At 41.9% G+C, this 18601-nt stretch overlaps 1 protein-coding gene across 1 annotated transcript in view; it reads left to right on the top strand.

Moving 5' to 3' along the window:
- The window catches only part of cacng3b (calcium channel, voltage-dependent, gamma subunit 3b), a 28035-nt gene that overhangs the window by 309 nt on the left and 9125 nt on the right, over positions 1–18601 (top strand). The window contains exons 1-3 of the mRNA XM_037090222.1: positions 1–272; positions 364–1286; positions 18305–18388. The exon at positions 1–272 is cut by the window's left edge and continues 309 nt beyond it. Of these exons, the coding sequence (XP_036946117.1) occupies positions 1070–1286; positions 18305–18388 (301 nt within the window). The 5' untranslated portion in view covers positions 1–272; positions 364–1069. The remainder of the gene's footprint in view (positions 273–363; positions 1287–18304; positions 18389–18601) is intronic.

Below are 18601 nucleotides of genomic sequence, written 5' to 3'. Positions count from 1 at the left end.
GTAGCCTGACGTCGAGGAAGAAGAGGGGGGAGAAGAAAAGAGAGAGAGAGAGAGAAAAAATATGTCAGTGAGTCAACAGCTGGAGTGGAAAACACACGACGGATCTCGGTCAGCGTCCAGTCTCTCTTCATAGCTGACGGATGGGCTTTCTTCATTCGCCCATTCATTCAGGAAACTCGAGCGGAGAGAATAAAATCCGCCTCAGATTTGGGCACTGCTGCTGCTGCTGCTGCTGCTGCTGCTGCTGTGAGGAAGGAGGAAGAAATCCAGCGGTGAGTGAGGGGCGAGTCATGTATTAGAGGAACCGTCTACATCAGCGGAGAAAACCAAACTAACCCCCCCTTTTCTGTTGTTGTTTTAAAGATGGAGTCCTCCCACGCAGACCTTCGCGGTTAATGGTTTAACGGATTGACAAGGGAAAGGGGGGCTGTTTTGGAGAAGCAGCAGAAGTTAAGAGGGAAAGGAAAGGAAAGGAAAGGAAAGGAAAGGAAAGGAAAGGAAAGGAAAGACGAAGAGGAGACTGGTGGCGGCTCTAACGCAGCTCGCTCTGCCTAACCCCGGGACTCGCGCACGGAAGGAGGGGACGGAGAGGCGGAATGTGGCATCGCCGTTTCCCTCCACTCTGACTGGGTGAGGGCAGTGTCGGGTAGTCGGGGACAACCGGTGGTCGTCAAAACCCCCCCTGGTGTGTATGTGTGTGTGCGCGCGAGGGTGGTGTTGGTGAGAACCGGTTTTTTGATGCGCGAGAAAGTGACGTGCCGCCCTCCCACCTTCCCGCCCTTTGCCACGAGCCTCTTGTCAACTCCACGGACGAGGCAGCCAAGTTCATTCCTCGCACCCTACTTATGAGCACCACCACATTTTAACCCCCCTTTTTTTCTATTTATTAATTTTTTTATTAGTGGTAATTATCCCGAGTGCCTGTCGGTCTGTCTGACTGTTGAACCCCTCACATCGACTCTCCAAGTCTCGCGGGATATAAAGGAAATAAAAGGGTGAATCTAAAAAGAGAAGGAGGAGAGAGGGGGGAGGAAAGAAAAGAAGATTAAGACAAACAGGAGCCGCCTTTATGAAGATGCTGATGTGTGACCGCGGCGTCCAGATGCTCGTGACGACGGTGGGCGCGTTCGCCGCCTTCAGCCTCATGACCATCGCCGTCGGCACAGACTACTGGCTGTACTCGCGCGGGGTCTGCCGCGTGAAGAGCAGCGGCGACAACGACACGAGCCGCAAGAACGAGGAGGTGATGACGCACTCCGGCCTCTGGCGAACCTGCTGTCTGGAAGGTACGTGATCAGTCTGACTGACTGGCTTGTCTGTCTGTAACAGCCGTCTCTCTGTCCGTGTTCCCCTCAACATGTGTCTCTGTCTGTCTATGGTGTCTATGTTGTCTCCTGGTGTGTATCCATGAGTGTGTTACTCTGTCTCTGTCCCCGTCTCCCCATGTCTGTCTAACACCAGAGGAGCAGTGGTGTACTCAGTGTGTGTGTGTGTGTGTGTGTGTGTGTGTGTGTGTGTGTGTGTGTGTGTGTGTGTGTGTGTGTGTGTGTGACAGCATCCCATAATCCCCAAAACTCGGTTCTTAAGAAGCAGTCCTCTCCCTCTGTTCACCCTCACGTCCTTTCTCCTGCAACATAATAAAGACAGGATATTTCCACTCATGGTGCTCATGATGAGGGCTCTGCTCTCGCTGTCATCACGCAGAATAGCTGAAGGTACAAATAAAGCTCTAACAGGCACAAACACAGGCAGCTGGTGCTGTTAATAGCCAGTCAGTTGCAACACAGACAAGTACTTGGGTCTGCACACTGTTGCTGGGACTCTTGCACACAGCATTGTGAGCAATTTGTTCTTTTGAAGCCATCTTGTTATCTTGTTTGCTGAGTATTGACCATTATTTTTTGGAGCCAGAATCTAGTGGCCATAACAAGGAGGGCGGCTTCTTCAGGGTCTTTCACATTCATCACACAGCAGTGGTGGTCGTTTGCTTGTTCCTGCTGCATCAGTGCCAGCAGTGAGCGCCACTAGTCAGAAGTAATGGTGTAGCATAACCTGTATGAATGTGACACAAGTGCCAATTTCATAGAAGCATTTCTATATTAAAGAGGGACTATATAACAATTTTATCAATATACATTCATCAGTCACCTTTTTAATACCATATGTGAGTGGATAGAGTGTCGAACTCACGCCCCTTCAAGTGGACCTCATAGGACCATATTTTTGGAATGAATGTGTAGAGCAGTCACTGGGGAGGGACAAACACATTTTTGATTTCTTGACTGGAAATTGACAAACATCATATAAAGTGAAACGTCTTCAAGAAACTGAAACAAGTTTGGTTGCCTACGATACAGCACCTAGATCATATGTGTAGTTCATGGCACAGTTCAAATGGGATTTAAAGTATGATTTGTCTCCCTCCATTCACTACCATACTGATTTTTTCGGAAAGTAGGTCCCATGAGGGAAACCTGAAGGGGCCTGACTTTGTCACTCTGTCATAATGTCCGTATACATGAAGAAACGACTGGCCTCAAGCACAAATTCTGCATAGCCCCTATATAATAAAGTTATAATTAAGATTTTAGTGAAATCAACCCTTTGATACTATCTATGGTATGCATTTTTTGTACAATACCCATTCAATATAATTATTTTTCAGTAACTACCCAAGTAGCAGTTTATGTGGTCGTGGCAAAGACTGCCATTTCTGCGCTGTGTTGAGAACTTTTAACATCCCCTCTGTAGTGAGTTCAGTCATAGACCCTCTATTAATTGAGTTTGCATACCATTTCTGGGACTTGTTGCTTGAGATTACGTCCATATTTTGCCACATTTAATCATTTCAGTGAGATGCTGACTGCCCCAATAGATACACACCCCATGTTGGGATCAGATAGACAAGTAAGATAAGATAAACTAGATACATTTAAGGGGTTATGTGGACTATTTAATAAGCTGCATTCCCTTTAATTGACTTGTTTCTTTGGCTCCAAACTTAACAAGGTAAATGAAAGGATGTAATGTAGTTTGAGGTTGAAACATTGACAAATTTGAGTGTGTGTCTGTGTGGCTGTGTGTTGGGGATGGGGGGGATCATAGATTTGAGCTTAGGCTTTGACCTTGGCTTCATGTCATCTTCCTCTTTCAACATTTTCTGTTTTCTTGCCTGTGGAATCTCAAACTAAGCAGCGATGTCATAATACTATCTTAAAATGTGTCTTTCATGTTAAAAAGAGGTCAGATCAATCATCTGCAACAATAACTTCCAGTCAAATTCACCCAAAATTTTTTTGATACCTGACTGTCTCTTTACGATAAGAGAACAAAGATAGAAGAGCTCAACCGAAGTAGTACATGCGTGGCTCGCTTGCTGGCTAACGTTTGAACTGTAAAGGGTTGTGTTTCCTCTTTGGTTAGGTGTTGTGACTCTACTCTTGGTGCAAAGTTAGGTTTAACATGGCTTGGATAAATCTTGCAACTAAACTGAAATTAAAACTGAAACCAATCCTTGCATTTAGCGTTTACAGGTCTTGGGGAATAGTGCAAGAGACACTATAAGAGAGGAGACGAGCCACTTAGGGCATTTTGGAAAGAATAGTTCATAACGCCAGAGATGACACTTATCCCACCCCTTTCAAAGCCAAACAGCTGTTTTATTACAAACAAACAGGGGCAGATATCAGTCAGTCAAGTTGTTGCATTGACAGGAGCGTACAGTTGAGATTTAAAACAGCTTCAGCCGATTTGGTGCAGCTCCAGAGTGACTTGTAATAAGCATGGGAGAAGAGGATATCACATTAATACATAGGATTACCAAGAAATGTGAGGCTAGTCAAACATTAGACGTTAACCTCGCAAGTGCTCTGGTGAGATAAGCTAGTGATGTCACGTCACAGCACTCTGAATTCAGCCACTAAACAGCTTGGTGTTTTGAAACCATGATTATTTTGGGGTAAAGTCATTAAACTTTGGAAGTGTTTTTGATCAGATTTGAATGGTAATTCTGTACATGCAGCCTCAGAGACAGTTTCAGAGACCATTAAAAATGATAAATGGCCTTCAGTGATGTAACTCAGTGGATAAGTTGCATTGTGGGTCATGTAGGAACCTGGTTTTGTTAACTAAGAAGACTGTGGAATAAAAAGATATGATATCTCTCTCTGCTGCATGGATTTAGATCAATTTTTAAACTGCAGCTTACTCTGGAGCTACATATGCACAAGTACTCCCCATGACCTCTGAACAGATTTAAATGTGTAAAATTGGTGGAATTACCCTTTGACACAGTAAATATGTGATCATATCTTTAAGATTGAAGGTGAATCCATAGTAAGTCATAGTAAATGTTTCAGATGCTTCATTATGTCTTGACACATAATTCACTGTATATAATTTGACTTTGATCCTCTGAACATTCTCTGCATAGGGGCAAGTAAACCAATTTCAATTATCATTAAAAAGGCACATCGCCTCTGGTAGGGGCATGCCTGTGTCTTTTGTGCGTGCGTGTGTGTGTGTGTGTGTGTGTGTGTGTGTGTGTGTGTGTGATGCAGCCAGACATAACCATCTCATTCTGGGGGGCATGGAAGGCTATTACAGGGCCAGATGGCGCAGGTATAAGGCTTTATTGAAGACACACTCTCATTTACATACACACACATACACACACACACAGACACACTTGTAATTGAATGAATAAATAGACAAATTCTAGGATATTCCCAAGCCACCAAATAAGCACAGCTGTGGGAGCAGAACGCCAAGTTAACGCAATGTCAGCACAATGTCAGTGCATGCACACCCACGCACACACACACACACACACGCACACATGCACACATACACACACAAACACACAAGCTTACCGACATACGTACAGTCACTCATGCACACAAATACACCATAAGACAACCAAAGTGAATAAGTTGTCTTATCCCTTCCCTCATTCTACCCATCTTATCCCCCCTTCACTCATTCAGGGTCCCTGGTTGTCACAGTTTTATAATTCATAAACGCCTCATAAACTGACAGGAAATGGATGTCTCTGACTCGTGTACATGTGGCTTGTACTGCCTGACATCAGAGGGTGAGTGAACGAGAGATGGAGCGAGAGAGGGGGTAGAAAAACATCATGTATGCAGTGTTCTTAGGAAATGTATAGAGCAGTCATGCATATGTACTGCGCAGCCTATTTTACAGTGGCATAGTTTCCTCTGCAGATAATATGGGGCCAGAAGAAGGAAGACTTAAGACTCATCCTGTTTTACTAAAGCAGATGTATTTGGATTAGCTAAAAGTGACTAAAGTGTAGGATGTTTTATTTATTTATTTATTTTTTGTAGTGTATTTGGCCTTTTTGTGTACAATGATGACTTATGACCCTGTTTACACCTTTACGTGCAATTTGTATCAGGCTATAGAAGATCAGGTTTAGATCATGGTTGTATTTCCATTTTGCAAAATAACATAAAGCTGAAGACCACAGATACTAAACAGGCAACAACACTGACAAAACCAGGCTGGGATGAATCCAAAACGTAGTAATTAGAAATACAAAACAAAATAAAAGTACTAACTAGGATTAAACTCAGGTAACAAAGGCAGGATTACAAAAAAACACTAGGACAGAGAACACAAGGAGCACCAGGATCAAAACAGACATGGAGAATGCAGGAAATGCAGGACTGAATCCAAAACAGACTAAATAAAAATACACCACTGGAGGAAGACTTATAAGGAACAGGTGAAACTAATAAGACAACCAAAAAAGGGGCTGGAAGAAACACAAAGACAGGAAAGTGAAAAGTAAAACATGACACATGAGAATAAATCTACACAAATAAAACAGGAAATAACTGAGCTAAAAACTAAAAACCCCAAGCCATGACAGATCAGATCTCCCCTCTCCCAGAATGCAATCTGTGCAGTTTGACCACATTTTTACTTATAATAATCAACCAAATGATGAATGATCAACGCTAGCCAACATGGTCTCAAGAGGCTGCTGCTACAAGTACATGAAAATATCATAAAATAATATAATCATAACTTGACATCACATATCACAAAAACACTGAAAGTAATCCAGAAAAGAAAATGCATTCCTACCCAAAGTAAAGACCAGAGCCAACAGAGGAATTAAAGGAAACCCAAGTCACCTGATCTCACAAATCCATCTTGATTTGCGACCAGCAAGAGAAAAGCTTAATGACAAAAAAAATACAATGATGGCAGCTCCACAAGAGTTGAAGGAAGAACAGCAGATGGTTCGTCCAATCACCTTGCAATTAGTTTAGAAAAAATGGCTCCCTTTTCCCAAATACTTTCTCTTGACACCTTCCAAGATGGTTCTGTGCAACAAATCATCTGGCATGTCAGGCTAGGAAAATTAGGAAATTTAACACCAAAAGTGTTTACCCTACGTGTAAAAGTCTTCACTAAATTGACATATTTTACTGGCATTTGCACTGTATCATTCTCCAGATATTCAGTAGATTACCCTTACACACCAGGCGTTATGGGGTCTATGTTACTATATGTGTAGTGTACTCTAACGTACCCTATATTCATTATAGCATCTGTGTGTTTCCTCTACCCACTAACAGTGTGTGGTCAGGTTGGGATTTCTGGCATGCGGTGAATGTGTTGTTGTGTGTCTGTGCAGGTGTACTGAGGTGTTACGTTCCCTCTGTGATAAATGAGCATGAGGAAGCCAGGAAATGAGAAGACAAGCAAAGAGGGGGGGCTGGGCACAGGAGAGGATTGGAGACGGAGCATGAATGAAGAGAGACCAGAATGTGCATGAATGAAGCAGGAGAGAGGGGTGGTGGTGGGTGGAAAGTGATGGATGAGCTGTGCATGGCCTCTGTTTCAGGTGAATCTCTGGGGAGTGTTTGACCATGGCGGGGATCTAAATGATCACCTGGTAATAGAGTGAAGGAGCAGGGTTTTAAACAGAGACGGGGACAAAAATGATCACCCAGGTGGCTGTGGTAAAAGAGCAGGGTGAAGAAAGAAGGTGGTTGGGGAAGGAATCGAAGACAGAGATGGAAAAAATGAAGGAGATTGAAAAGATAAGGAGCAAGGTGAAAAGGGAAGTTTATCATTTTTTTATGGTTTGGGTTAGATCCCTTCATTCTAATTAAAGGAAATCTTGATAGTGAATGTCACTATTTTGCACAATGGTGATCATACAGCATTAAGAAAACTGTGTGGGGAAGATGCTTTACTGTTTTGATGCTGTAATTCTGCCATGCACAAAGCAGCACCCATAAAGAAATGTCTTTTCTGAGATTGGTGTGGAAGAGGCACCTTTGTGGTAAACTTAAACGCAGCCTTATTGCTACTAGTACCAGTACACTGAAAGGCACAGTATGTCGTTTGTGCAGCAGGGGGTCTTTCAATCAAAATGAAACAAAAGACATAGGTAGGGTGGGATCATGGGAGTTGTTGTGTTCATCGTTCAACAACCACCATCATAGAGGAGAAGATGACATTATTGTGAAAGAAGTCATTGGCCTTGAGGTTTTATTCTGTGCTTCCTGAGTTGCTTTGTTGTGTTACTCGTATTCCAAGTTTTACCTGAATTTTATGCATTTTTCATCAAACACCACAGGCATGTAGTATAGCCTTACTTTGAAATGTGTGGTGGCATGACAGCCAAGTCTAACGACAAAGTGTGTAATCGACCTGCCGAGCTTGTGAATGTGATGTTTTTTGCCTCCCCCGGGAGCAAAAAGTGCACGCATTTGTGAAGTTACCACTGAGGAGAGCAGAAGATGAGGTACACATTAGGCTGAAAATCCATGTCAGAAGGAGGTTTGGGATGATCGGGTGGTTCATTAATAGTACCTTCATCCAGGCAACCAGGTTTTCAGCCCCATGAGAAGCAAGTGGTCAGTAGTGATTGTTCTTAGAGAGCAGCTCTTTTAAGTGAAACCATGATGTTGTCCTAAGCCTAACAAAGTTGTTTTGGTGCCTTTATTCTGGAAGTGTAACATACTTTGCGTGTTTGTGATCACTAGCTTGATGACGGAATGAGACAATGGTGTTCTCATCCAACAGTGGCACGGTGAACAAGTGGGTCTTTCACATGGTTTGGCATGACTCTGAACTGCCAACTCCAACAAATACACTGCCGTCGATTTCACCTCACCACAGACTGTATAGCCATCACAGTGGTTTGGGCACTTGCAATAAATACTTTGCAGTGATTGACTGCGAGCAATCTTATTATTCTAGATCTTGGCACAAAAGGATCAACTGCAAGTACTGTTTGATTGGAGAAGTTTCAATACAACTAACACCGCTACTGGGGTATTTAGGTTGATACCTTTAAGATACTGAGTACTAATGCCCAGACCTACTTATGCCCCTCTATCAGTGCCTGGCTTCACTAGTGCTCTTTTAGCTGAATGGGAGCAAATTCTCATGGCCAGCTTTCCAAGAAGAGTAAAAGGCTGTTGTATCAGCATGTTTTAGAATGAGCTGTCCATATACTTTTGGCAACATAGTATGACTGGATCCTAGAAACAAGCATAAGCAAAAGTGAGAAGAGATGAGAGGAAGATGACAGGGGAAATTGGAAAGCAATGAATGGATGTTTTGGTAATGGAAGTAGAAAAAAGGAAGTAGAGCAAAGAGGGGATGATGAGAAGATTTGAAACAGGAAGAAAGAAGTGTTTTGGAGAAGGACAGAGAGAGAGAGAACGAGAACATGGGCATTTGAGGAACAACAGACTGAGAGAGAGAGAGAAAGAGGAGAGGTGTGCAACCAAGCAGAACCTGTCTCGTTCTCTTTCATCAGCCATCACTGTGGAAACTAGCCTCTTCCTCTCCCTCTTTTCCCTCCCTCCCGTCTTCGCTCTCCTCCGCCTGGAAAGAGGTAATCAGAGAGAGTGAGTGAGGTAGGGACAGAGAGAGAGAGGAAGAGGCACAGTCACCCACACTGAGCTGTCAGAGGCGCTCTGAGGAAACAAGCAGTCCAATTTGCTCTGCTTTTCAACTTCCTTTCCTCGCTCTTGCTCACTCCCTCCTCTTCTTCTCCTCTGTTTTCTAGTTGACAAAACGCTTTATATTCTGAGTGCATGTGTTTGTGTGTGTGCACGTGGCTGGGCTGAGACGGGTCACTCACATGCAGCTTTTGGACCATTCATCAGCTGATTAGGGACAGCTCCCCTGGGAATGAGGCTGTCCTCACCACAATAACTACAGCAGTGGTCAATTGTTCAGATACCTAAAACGACCTGCGTTCATGTTTTACTGACACAAACCCATTTTCTCTCAGAAGCAAAAGAGAAAGAAGTGCGATGTTACAACACTGGAAAACCTTGCAGGAAGTCGCTTGGTTTGGACTGAGCGTGAGCGTATAAAGAGTGTGAGTTTACCATGCCAGTCTGCTGTTTGCATCCATAACCTACAAACAGTAAAAGATAACCTTGCTTGATTCCTGACCTTAACCGAGTAGTTTTTGGCCACACTCTGTACTATGTTGCTGGATAATGGGTGCACCACTTTAGTCCTTACTAGAATATGTCAGCAGCTACTGTATGGATAGCTATTACTATTTTATGCAGACAGTCATGATTCCAAGATAATGTACTTTTCCTAGTGCCACCGTGACGTTCACATTTATGGTTTTGAGCGGATTAATTATATCACTGTGGTGATCTCTTCCTTTGACACCATAATAAAATCAGTTGTTCAACCTGTTTGATATTTTGATTAACAATCAAATTCGTTTGCAAACTAATGACTTCCCCATTAGACTTGGATGTACTTGTGTTTAGTGGTAGTTGGCAAAATTAGCATGCCTAAGTAGAACAAAACCTAAATCAAGATGTTGAACCTGCTGAATATTACCTACTGAAGAACATTATGTTTGCATGGTAATGCTAGCATTTAGATCAAAGCACTGCTGTAGAGGCATCAAATTAGCAAGTCTGTGTATGGGTCATTTTAGAGGGGGGCAAATAGTTTTGTCATTTAGTATGGAGGACTTGTTTATGTAAAGGCATTTGGTGTCCCTGCTTTGTTTCAACTGCAGCAGCACAAATAGATAAGAGCTGCAATCCTTTAATTATTAGTTAAATTTAGCCAAGTTAGAAACTGCTAACTAAACAGCCTATTCAGTTTCAATACTTCCGCCAAGGGTGTTGTGTTTTGACCCATGTGCATTTGTTGGTTGGTTGTCAGCAGGATTACACAAAAACTACTCAACAGATTTCCACAGAACTTGGATGAGGATGGATCTTGGACCAGAATAGACCCTATTAACTTTTGGTGAGGATCCAAGTGAAGGGACATAAACAGCACCACAAGGTTTTTTTTTGTTTTTTTGGGGGGGGCATTTTCATTAATTTCTCAAGATATTATGCATGCATCCAAAGACAAATCTGACTCTAGTAGATTTTAACATGTTTCATTTGACATTGGTTCAGGGTTAATTGAAATAAAGGGGACTGTTGGGCTTTGGTAGAGGTATGCATTCTACTGACTGCCATTCTAGTTGAAATAACTCATTCTCAAGTACATCAGATGCATTTCTCTTTTTGCACATAAAGCTCATGGTTTACTGTTGTGGGAATTTAGTTTGTTTTTACACCCAGAAGACACAGTGCTCTCCCACTACACTCAAAGTAAACCTGTGAGCTCTCATGTCAATCAAATACTCCAGATTTGACATATTTGCTTCCTGACATCACCTGATTTCTTTTCTCCTACCTGTCAAAACAAGTTCATCTCATACTGTACCTGTCACTTTGATCTGTGAACAATTTTACTGACCTGAATCTTTCCTTACTTCAGCGCATGCTTGGTTGATTATTGTTGTCTTAGTTTTGTAGTGTTTTTTTGCAAAGGTCTTGTAATTTATGGTGTTTCAGTGTGTGTGTATGTGTGGGACAGAGTTAGATCAAGGACAACACAGCTGGCACCTCATGCCCAGCTCGTCACAATCGTTGGGGCATCTGGGCACGGTGTTGTTTGTATTTGTCTCCTTTTTAACCTTGATTTGAGGCACTATTATACCTTGTGGAATATATTCACTGTTTAGTATGCACAATCCATTGTGCACTTGTAATTTAACATGCAGAGCTAGACTGCTACTGTAGGCAAATATTTATGTTTCATTCAGAGTTCAGAGTTGTTCACCTTTGTTGTGATGATACAGTTTGATTGTATCAATATTATGGTGATGATAATTAAACAGATAGGGAAAGACGATAGTAGAGAGTGCAGGCTAACCAAAAAGAGTTAGAGAGAGTGAAGCAGAGTGGAAAAAATGAGAGAAGGAGGTGCAAAAAGATAAAGTAAGATGTGAGGTAAAGCTAAATAATAAAAGTGTGTTTGTAGCTCAGCACTCTCAAGAACAGCTAGCAGTTAGTCAGGAGTCAGTGAAACGGAAAGTGTTTCTCCTCTACCTCTCGTCTTTTAGCCCTTGGATTTGCTGTACTACTGTTTTCATACATAATTTCCAAATGTGTGTGTGAGCTGAACTGTGTCTCAGGAGCCCTTTCAGACATGGAAACTGTAACATTCATCTGTCTATTTAAGTGTGTTTTTTTGGCATTAATACAAAGGTCATTATGACATAAATGGTCAGCCGGTATTCAAACATGAGCAGCAATTATTATTATTCAGAGTAATAGTGCACACACTGTACTTCACTGCGACCTTTATTTGGGGCTGCGTCATGGAGTTGCGCTTCAGTAAGAAATGATAGCATACAAGCGAAGAGTGCACGTGTGTGTCCATGTTCATATGAGCATGTGTGCACAGATATGTGACAGCAGCAGTGTACTGGACCCAGTAGGAGAAACTAAACAACATGACTCAGAGACGCACACAGGATGGCAGTTGTGCACAAACTGGACTCCCATGCCTATTCGCCATGTCCCATAATCCCTTGCTGTGGCTGTGGTTGCAGATGCCCTTAGGCCATGTTGACCTTTGTGAGGCAAATGTCTCCTGATAGATGGTCCCACCGTGTGTGTGTGTGTGTGTGTGTGTGTGTGTGTGTGTGTGTGTATGTGTGTGTTCATTAGTTTACTGTTAATTAGAGTGTATCCACCACACACACAAACAGACTTTGATGTCCATGTATGCACATGCTTGCATGACCTTCGAGGTGCATCGAATTAGAGAAACAGACTAGAGTTGTGACGTAGTGTAGGGGTCAGAGTCCCGGGGTATGTGAGGGCTATTTCTCTGCAAAATTGACACAAGCAAAACAGAAAATGAATGAAGTCAAGCCAGTCTGCACACATGTATCCAACAGTATCCACACCCATAAGGTGAAATAATACTGTGAAGGACATTATCCAAACTCCAGCTTATCTAATTTCCCAAGAATTTGGAGAAAGTGAAATTGTACCGTACATGTTCAGGCGGTGTCGAGAAATGGCACTTGTGCGATACACTCCAGTTTACCAGATCTGAGCCACAGGTACACCTGCTTTACTGAGTTGCATCTCAGTAAAGGACATTATTTAGGGGCCATCACTGAGAGATTTGGGTACAGGTTTTTTTTTTTTAGAATTGAGGGACTCTCAAAGCCATCACATAAATGACTAATAACTGTTTATTGATTAACTGTTTCCTCCCTTATCTGGAGACAAACCTGCGGGTGTCTGTTTTATTGGTTCTGTTTATTTCTCAAATGGGATCACGATTTTAATTATGTAATGGCTTTGTTATTACAGAAAATGTGTTAAGCCCGTATGTATTGATGGCTATTTGTTTTTATCATCCACTTGAGTGTCTTTGAGTGATTTTGCAGTGCAAGCCACATCCTCCTCTTGTTCCGTTTCTCATAAAAGTGTTGTGATGCAAATTAGATATTAGCATTTGTTTAATATTGAGTGGGGATGCTGCTTCATCACAACAATTACTAAATGTAATTTTGTATTGCATCGTTGGAGCCTCTGTGTAGTGCCTAGACTCAACCTAAAATAATTCATTCACATTTTCTAAAAGGTTTTAGGTGTTTTAGATCTTCTCTTTGTCTGCCTGCCCCCTTCTCCTTTGTAGGTTTTGTCCTGAGCCCAAAACCTTTGTTTTATTTAAATTGGCAACTGAACCCACAGGGCTGATATCATTGAAGTTTAGGTTTACTGCATAATCAATCTGAATCAACATTATTTCACATATGCGCTGCCTGGGAGAAACAACGAGAGAGTGAGAAAGAAAAGCAGATTGAGAAGGTGAATGAGAGAGAGTCGAGGGAAAAGGAGATGATGAAGTTGAAGAAAGAAGGTTGAAAGTAAGACAAAACCTCACAGGAAACCACAAAAACTAGTTGGAGGGATGAAATGTAACCTTTAATTCATGAAAAAAAATGTTTCTTCCTTTTCAAACCAGGTCAATACTGCAATACTCTATTTGGCGCTTTGTGTCTCTAAGTGTGTGTGTGTGTGTGTGTGTGTGTGTGTGTGTGTGTGTGTGTGTGTGTGTGTGTGTGTGTGTGTGTGTGTGTGCTTGTGTGTATGTGTGTGTTGCACTGGTTTCTCTTTGATGAGATCATAGACTGGTTGTGACACTTGACATAAGTCTGTGTGACAGCTACTGACTCACTCACTGATACAGCATTTGGAGGTAGCTCTCCACAACCTCAGTGTGGGCTGAGGAAATATGTGACACCCACCTAACCTACACACAAAGACACACACACACATTTGGCTGCAGAAGTGTTAATCTATTTGCAGACTTATTTGTGGTTCCTGTAGCTGTTCTGTTGATCAAGAACTGTTCCAGAGTATTATTTTTGCTCCACCTCTGGTCAGAATTTATCTTCTGATAGGCTGGCAACCTGTTCACGATGTTTCCTTCCTAATTACACACTCCATGCATGGATACACTGTATGAAAAGTGTATGAGATTAATATCTAAAATTAATATAAAGTGCATTCCTTGGACAAAGCTGGACAACTAATACAGTTGAGCTCTATGACACAGAGGAATAAGATACTTCTAGCTTTAGATAGACACTATCAGGACTAGCTGTGCATTGTTGGTTTTGTCTTTTCATGAAATTTGTTGTTTATAAGTACAGTAAATAAGCAGTTACAGTAAAAGATATCTCTTAAGCAGCAGTTCTCTTAATAGCTGCCTCTGTTAGCTCCAGAAACACATTTTTGTGTGCTGCCTTAAAAGAGCTGCAGTGTGTTTGATTTCCTGAAACAAATTTGGGTTTGTTTTCGAGGATGAATGAACTGACAGCTGAAAATAGCAAAATGATAAAGACGAGGTGGACACAGGTGCTATTTTCTACTGCAAGTGCAGCCTTTTTATGTTATGTGTTTGACTTTGCACTTCTTTCTTTCAAGCTTTAAATACAGCCACTTCACTGTCCTTAATGACTTATTTTGAATGCAAAGGTAGTATATCAGTTTAGACTAGAGGCCACATATCTCCATGTATCCTCCATTCCCTGATGATGTGTGCATGTGCTTGCCTGTGTGTGTGTGTGTGTGTGTGTGTGTGTGTGTGTGTGTGTGTGTGTGTGTGTGTGTGTGTGTGTGTGTGTGTGTGTGTGTGTGTGTTTGTTATTGTTTAAAGATTCCCAGTGCACTGTTTGTTACTCACACATTATCATGATGAACATGCTGACCTGCAGGTACAAGACAACAGTCTTAATGATCCTCCTGTGTGTGAGTTTGTGTGTGTGTTTGTGTGTTAAGGGGTTATTTTTAGCGTACCATTTTTACCCCCTCCAAAGTAATAGCGTGACCTCATCAGGTACACTCACACAAAAGTGTGTACAATCAGGTTTGTGTGTGTGTGTGTGTGTGTGTGCATGTATGTGTGTATTGGATTTTAACTGCGTTTATTCAGTTGTGATTTAGATTCCCATCCAGTGAGAGATAAATAAAAGCATCCATCTATCTCTCTGCTCTGTCCACACCATCCTCGCATCCACAGCTGCAAGTGTGTGTGTGTCCCTTCTTTGTGCATCGCTTCACTGGCATTTCATTACATAAGGCTGTTTGGTGCTCTATACATCAGGATGGTTCGATACATTAAAAGGCAGGAGGTATAATAAATTTCCCATCCGACAGACACGAGGCTGAGCTCTGACTGATGATGCTTTACACCTTAATGCGTCCAACAGTTCAGGCTACAATTACCTGATGTGACTACAGTCAAACCAGGCCACATTAATGAATGAGAGCACTAATCTGAGTTTGTTTTGGTTTTTTTTTCATCAACAATTCCAATTCAAGAACAAAACCCACAACAGAGCGCTCCTTCTTAAAAGGGTTGTCTGTGTAGCCAATGCCTGATATCCTGTTCCTCTACAGCTCTAGTGTTGTCCCAAAACTATTAAACACATTAATCAGCTGTGCTGCTGCACTGGTTGATATGTTTTTTTCATTAATATGAACATGGGCAGTGTAGTTATCAGTCAGCATCCACCATCCACCAGCGCAAAAATGTGTATTCATCCTTAGCTGTTCATCCTTAGTATCCACCAAATGGACTTTTCTGTAATTTTTGGTAAACTAGTACTACTTGTTATGCCTCCGTGCCGGCGATTTGTGAACGCAATGTCTCAAAAACATTCACTTGTACTCAAGGATGAACTAAATCGATAGAATTTGGTGCCAAAGGTCACATTTTTGGTCATTAGTCAGTGATTCATATGATTATTATGAAACACGTTTTACACAGATGTCTATTGGTTAACTTGATTTTATATCTGAGTTTATATTCAACAAAAAATGTTCTGGCCATTTTTCAATGCCATAACTCAGGAACAGCCACTTTACTGGTGTGGAGAGGCACACAGCTGCAAGGCAATGATTCTAGTTAGAAAATGAAACTACATTTCCTTCTTAGGAATTAAACTATATACTTGTCACTCGTTTATAAAGATTATGTCTTCAACAAAACGGGTGGGCTTGAGGCTGAGGGAACCTGAGAAAATAAGCACCAGGGTTGTTCTTTAATATTCCTTAGCTGATGATAATCGGTGTGGTTAATGTAATGTTCCAGTGTGCAGGATTTAATGGCATCTAGAGGTGAAGTTAACATTGCTCATACTCTCCCCTACTGCAGCCACTTAAAACACGTACAGCCCCTCTCTAGAAATAGGCGGTGCACCTTGGCTGACTCTGTGGAAGAGGACTTAAGGATGTAAGTGACAAAAACACAAGGTGCTTAGTTTGTCAGATTGTGAAAAATGCCCTCAGCAGCTCTCAGAACCTTCAGGGTAATGTCTTCTAAAGTCTTGTCAAGACAAACATTCCCAAACCAGGAGACATTAAGGTTACTAGTCATATTTCTTAGATGAGTAAGGGAACCAGAAAATATTCAGATATGATGAGCTTGATCCAGAAAAATGTACTCGAAATGAGTCACTTATAGTTCTAGATTGATTCCGTCTTGTTTGCTTTAGCTCCGACAGTTTGTATCACGGTCTGGAGACACACTGGACGGATAACCGCTGAACAGGACAGACCAGAAAAGGGAGAGCAGTCACAGATTTATAAAATGCAGCCATTTTGAATCGTTTGGGTTTCGGATAAAATCATTCCTTTTTTGCGAACCAGCCTTTTCAACCAAAAACAGAACCATTGATAACAGTGTGAAAAGATGAGGACTGCAGCAGTCCTAAAAAGGGTTTTCAAAGAAGATACAGTACAGATATTTGTGTGTATTAAAATGTAGAAAAACAGACTTGGATTCATATGAAAATGTTATAGATTTATTAAATATAGATATCAAACACTGTGTAAATGCCTCTTTTGTCAATCAGAGTCTCAGTCAGAATTAAGTCACTGACTGCATGAGCTGGATGAATCAATTTATGAATGATTTTCTGAGTGTGGGTACTGGAAAGAGCCTCTTCATATGCAAATAAGCAATTAGGTTGAGTCGCTTGTTGTTCATCGGCAGCCTCCATCCTCCCATTTCTCTCTCATTCTGGCATGTCGTTGTGCCACCAGAACCTCTTTCAACCACCACTTCCTCTCTCTTCATCCTCCTTCATCTCGCCTTCTCTCCTCTTCCCCTTCATCATCCCTCCCTGGTCACCCCCCCATCTCTCCCTCTCTCTCTCTCACACTCTCTCTCTCTTACTCTCTCTCTCACACACATCCCCTATGGTGTTGACCGTGTGTGAATGGGCCTGAATGATGGGTGAGAATTAAGCTGTGTGTGTGTGTGTGTGTGTGCGTGTGTGTGTATGTGTGTGTGTGTGTGTGTGTGTTTGAGGAGGACTTGTACTAAGGGGGATGAGTCACTCTCTGCCTGACACACGGCACGCTTTTAGGAGACTGCATCCTAGTCAATACAACACAAACACACACACACACACACACACACACACACACACACACACACACATACACACACACACACAAACTGACCTACACTAATGTAAAGGCTTTTACTTACATGCATGATTGATAGTGTTCATATATCAGTTTAATGAGCTTTGGTGATGTGAGAGGTGTGTACACTTGATGTCTGTATTTTAGTGTGTGGTTTTGTATTCAAAGTGGTAACTGTGCGTGTGTGCATTGGTGTGTGTGTGTGTATGTGTGTGTATGTTGGGTGTGATAAGGCTTTTCATTGGTGTTTCCCACACATGCCCTGGAGGCTACAGCTCTGTCCTGGATCATCTGTCATCTCTCTCTCTCCCGCTCGCCTTTCTGCTGTTTTTTCTGCGGTTCACGTACATGTATGGAAATGGATGTGTACATGTTCACTGTCCAGGAAATGGGATTACGATGCAGTACAATCACACAAAAAGATTGCTTACTGATTATTGATTGTCAAAAAGTACAACATCAGTCAATCGATGGCCATGTTTTCCTGACCAAGCAGTTAATCATTTGACAAAAGGTAATTGACTGATTCATTTTAACCTAGTGCTCACTCTAGCCATAAATTATTCTTGCTGTGTAGATACTCTAGCTGACTAGCTAACAGCTGCTATCATAACACCAGAACAATGTGGCATTTTTAGGCATTTGTAGTGCAAGGAATGCAGCTGTGACCATTCAGGAAATATGTAAGCAAAATCCTGTTGAAAGATACCATCCCAACTTGGATCACTTCTCAAAAAGTAACTCTTAGGATGTCAGGATGTGATATAAAAAACAAAAAACAGCCACTCATGCATTCATTCTGGTATAAATTAATCTTGACTTCCACTGACAATTTACCATTTTGTTCCATTTTAATTCAATGTGTGTGTATGTGTGTGTGACTACATGTGGAGTACTACAATAATATTTAATCTTCTCATGTGTAACAAAACAGATCCCCGCTAATGTGTGTTCCCTCTCTGCAGGAACTTTCAGAGGTGTGTGTAAGAAGATCGATCACTTCCCAGAGGACGCTGACTATGAAGCCGATGCTGCTGAATACCTCCTCCGTAAGTTCAATATGACACACAATGAGCACACGCTGCAATCTTCACAACCAGCCTCAGGTATCACTGGCCTGCCTCTGACCCCGGTTTTAAGGTCCCACAATTTGTGTAACCTGTTAAATATGTGAGGAGCCTAAATAAGCCATGGAATAAAATCTGGGATATAGAAAGAGATCAAACCGCTCTTTCACTTCTGTTTTCCTCACTAAACAGTTT

Source organism: Acanthopagrus latus, chromosome 23 (genome assembly GCF_904848185.1).
Source record: "Acanthopagrus latus isolate v.2019 chromosome 23, fAcaLat1.1, whole genome shotgun sequence".
NCBI lineage: Eukaryota > Metazoa > Chordata > Actinopteri > Spariformes > Sparidae > Acanthopagrus > Acanthopagrus latus.
The sequence above is the reverse complement of the archived record's forward strand: the minus strand, read 5'-3'. Positions and strand labels throughout refer to the sequence as shown.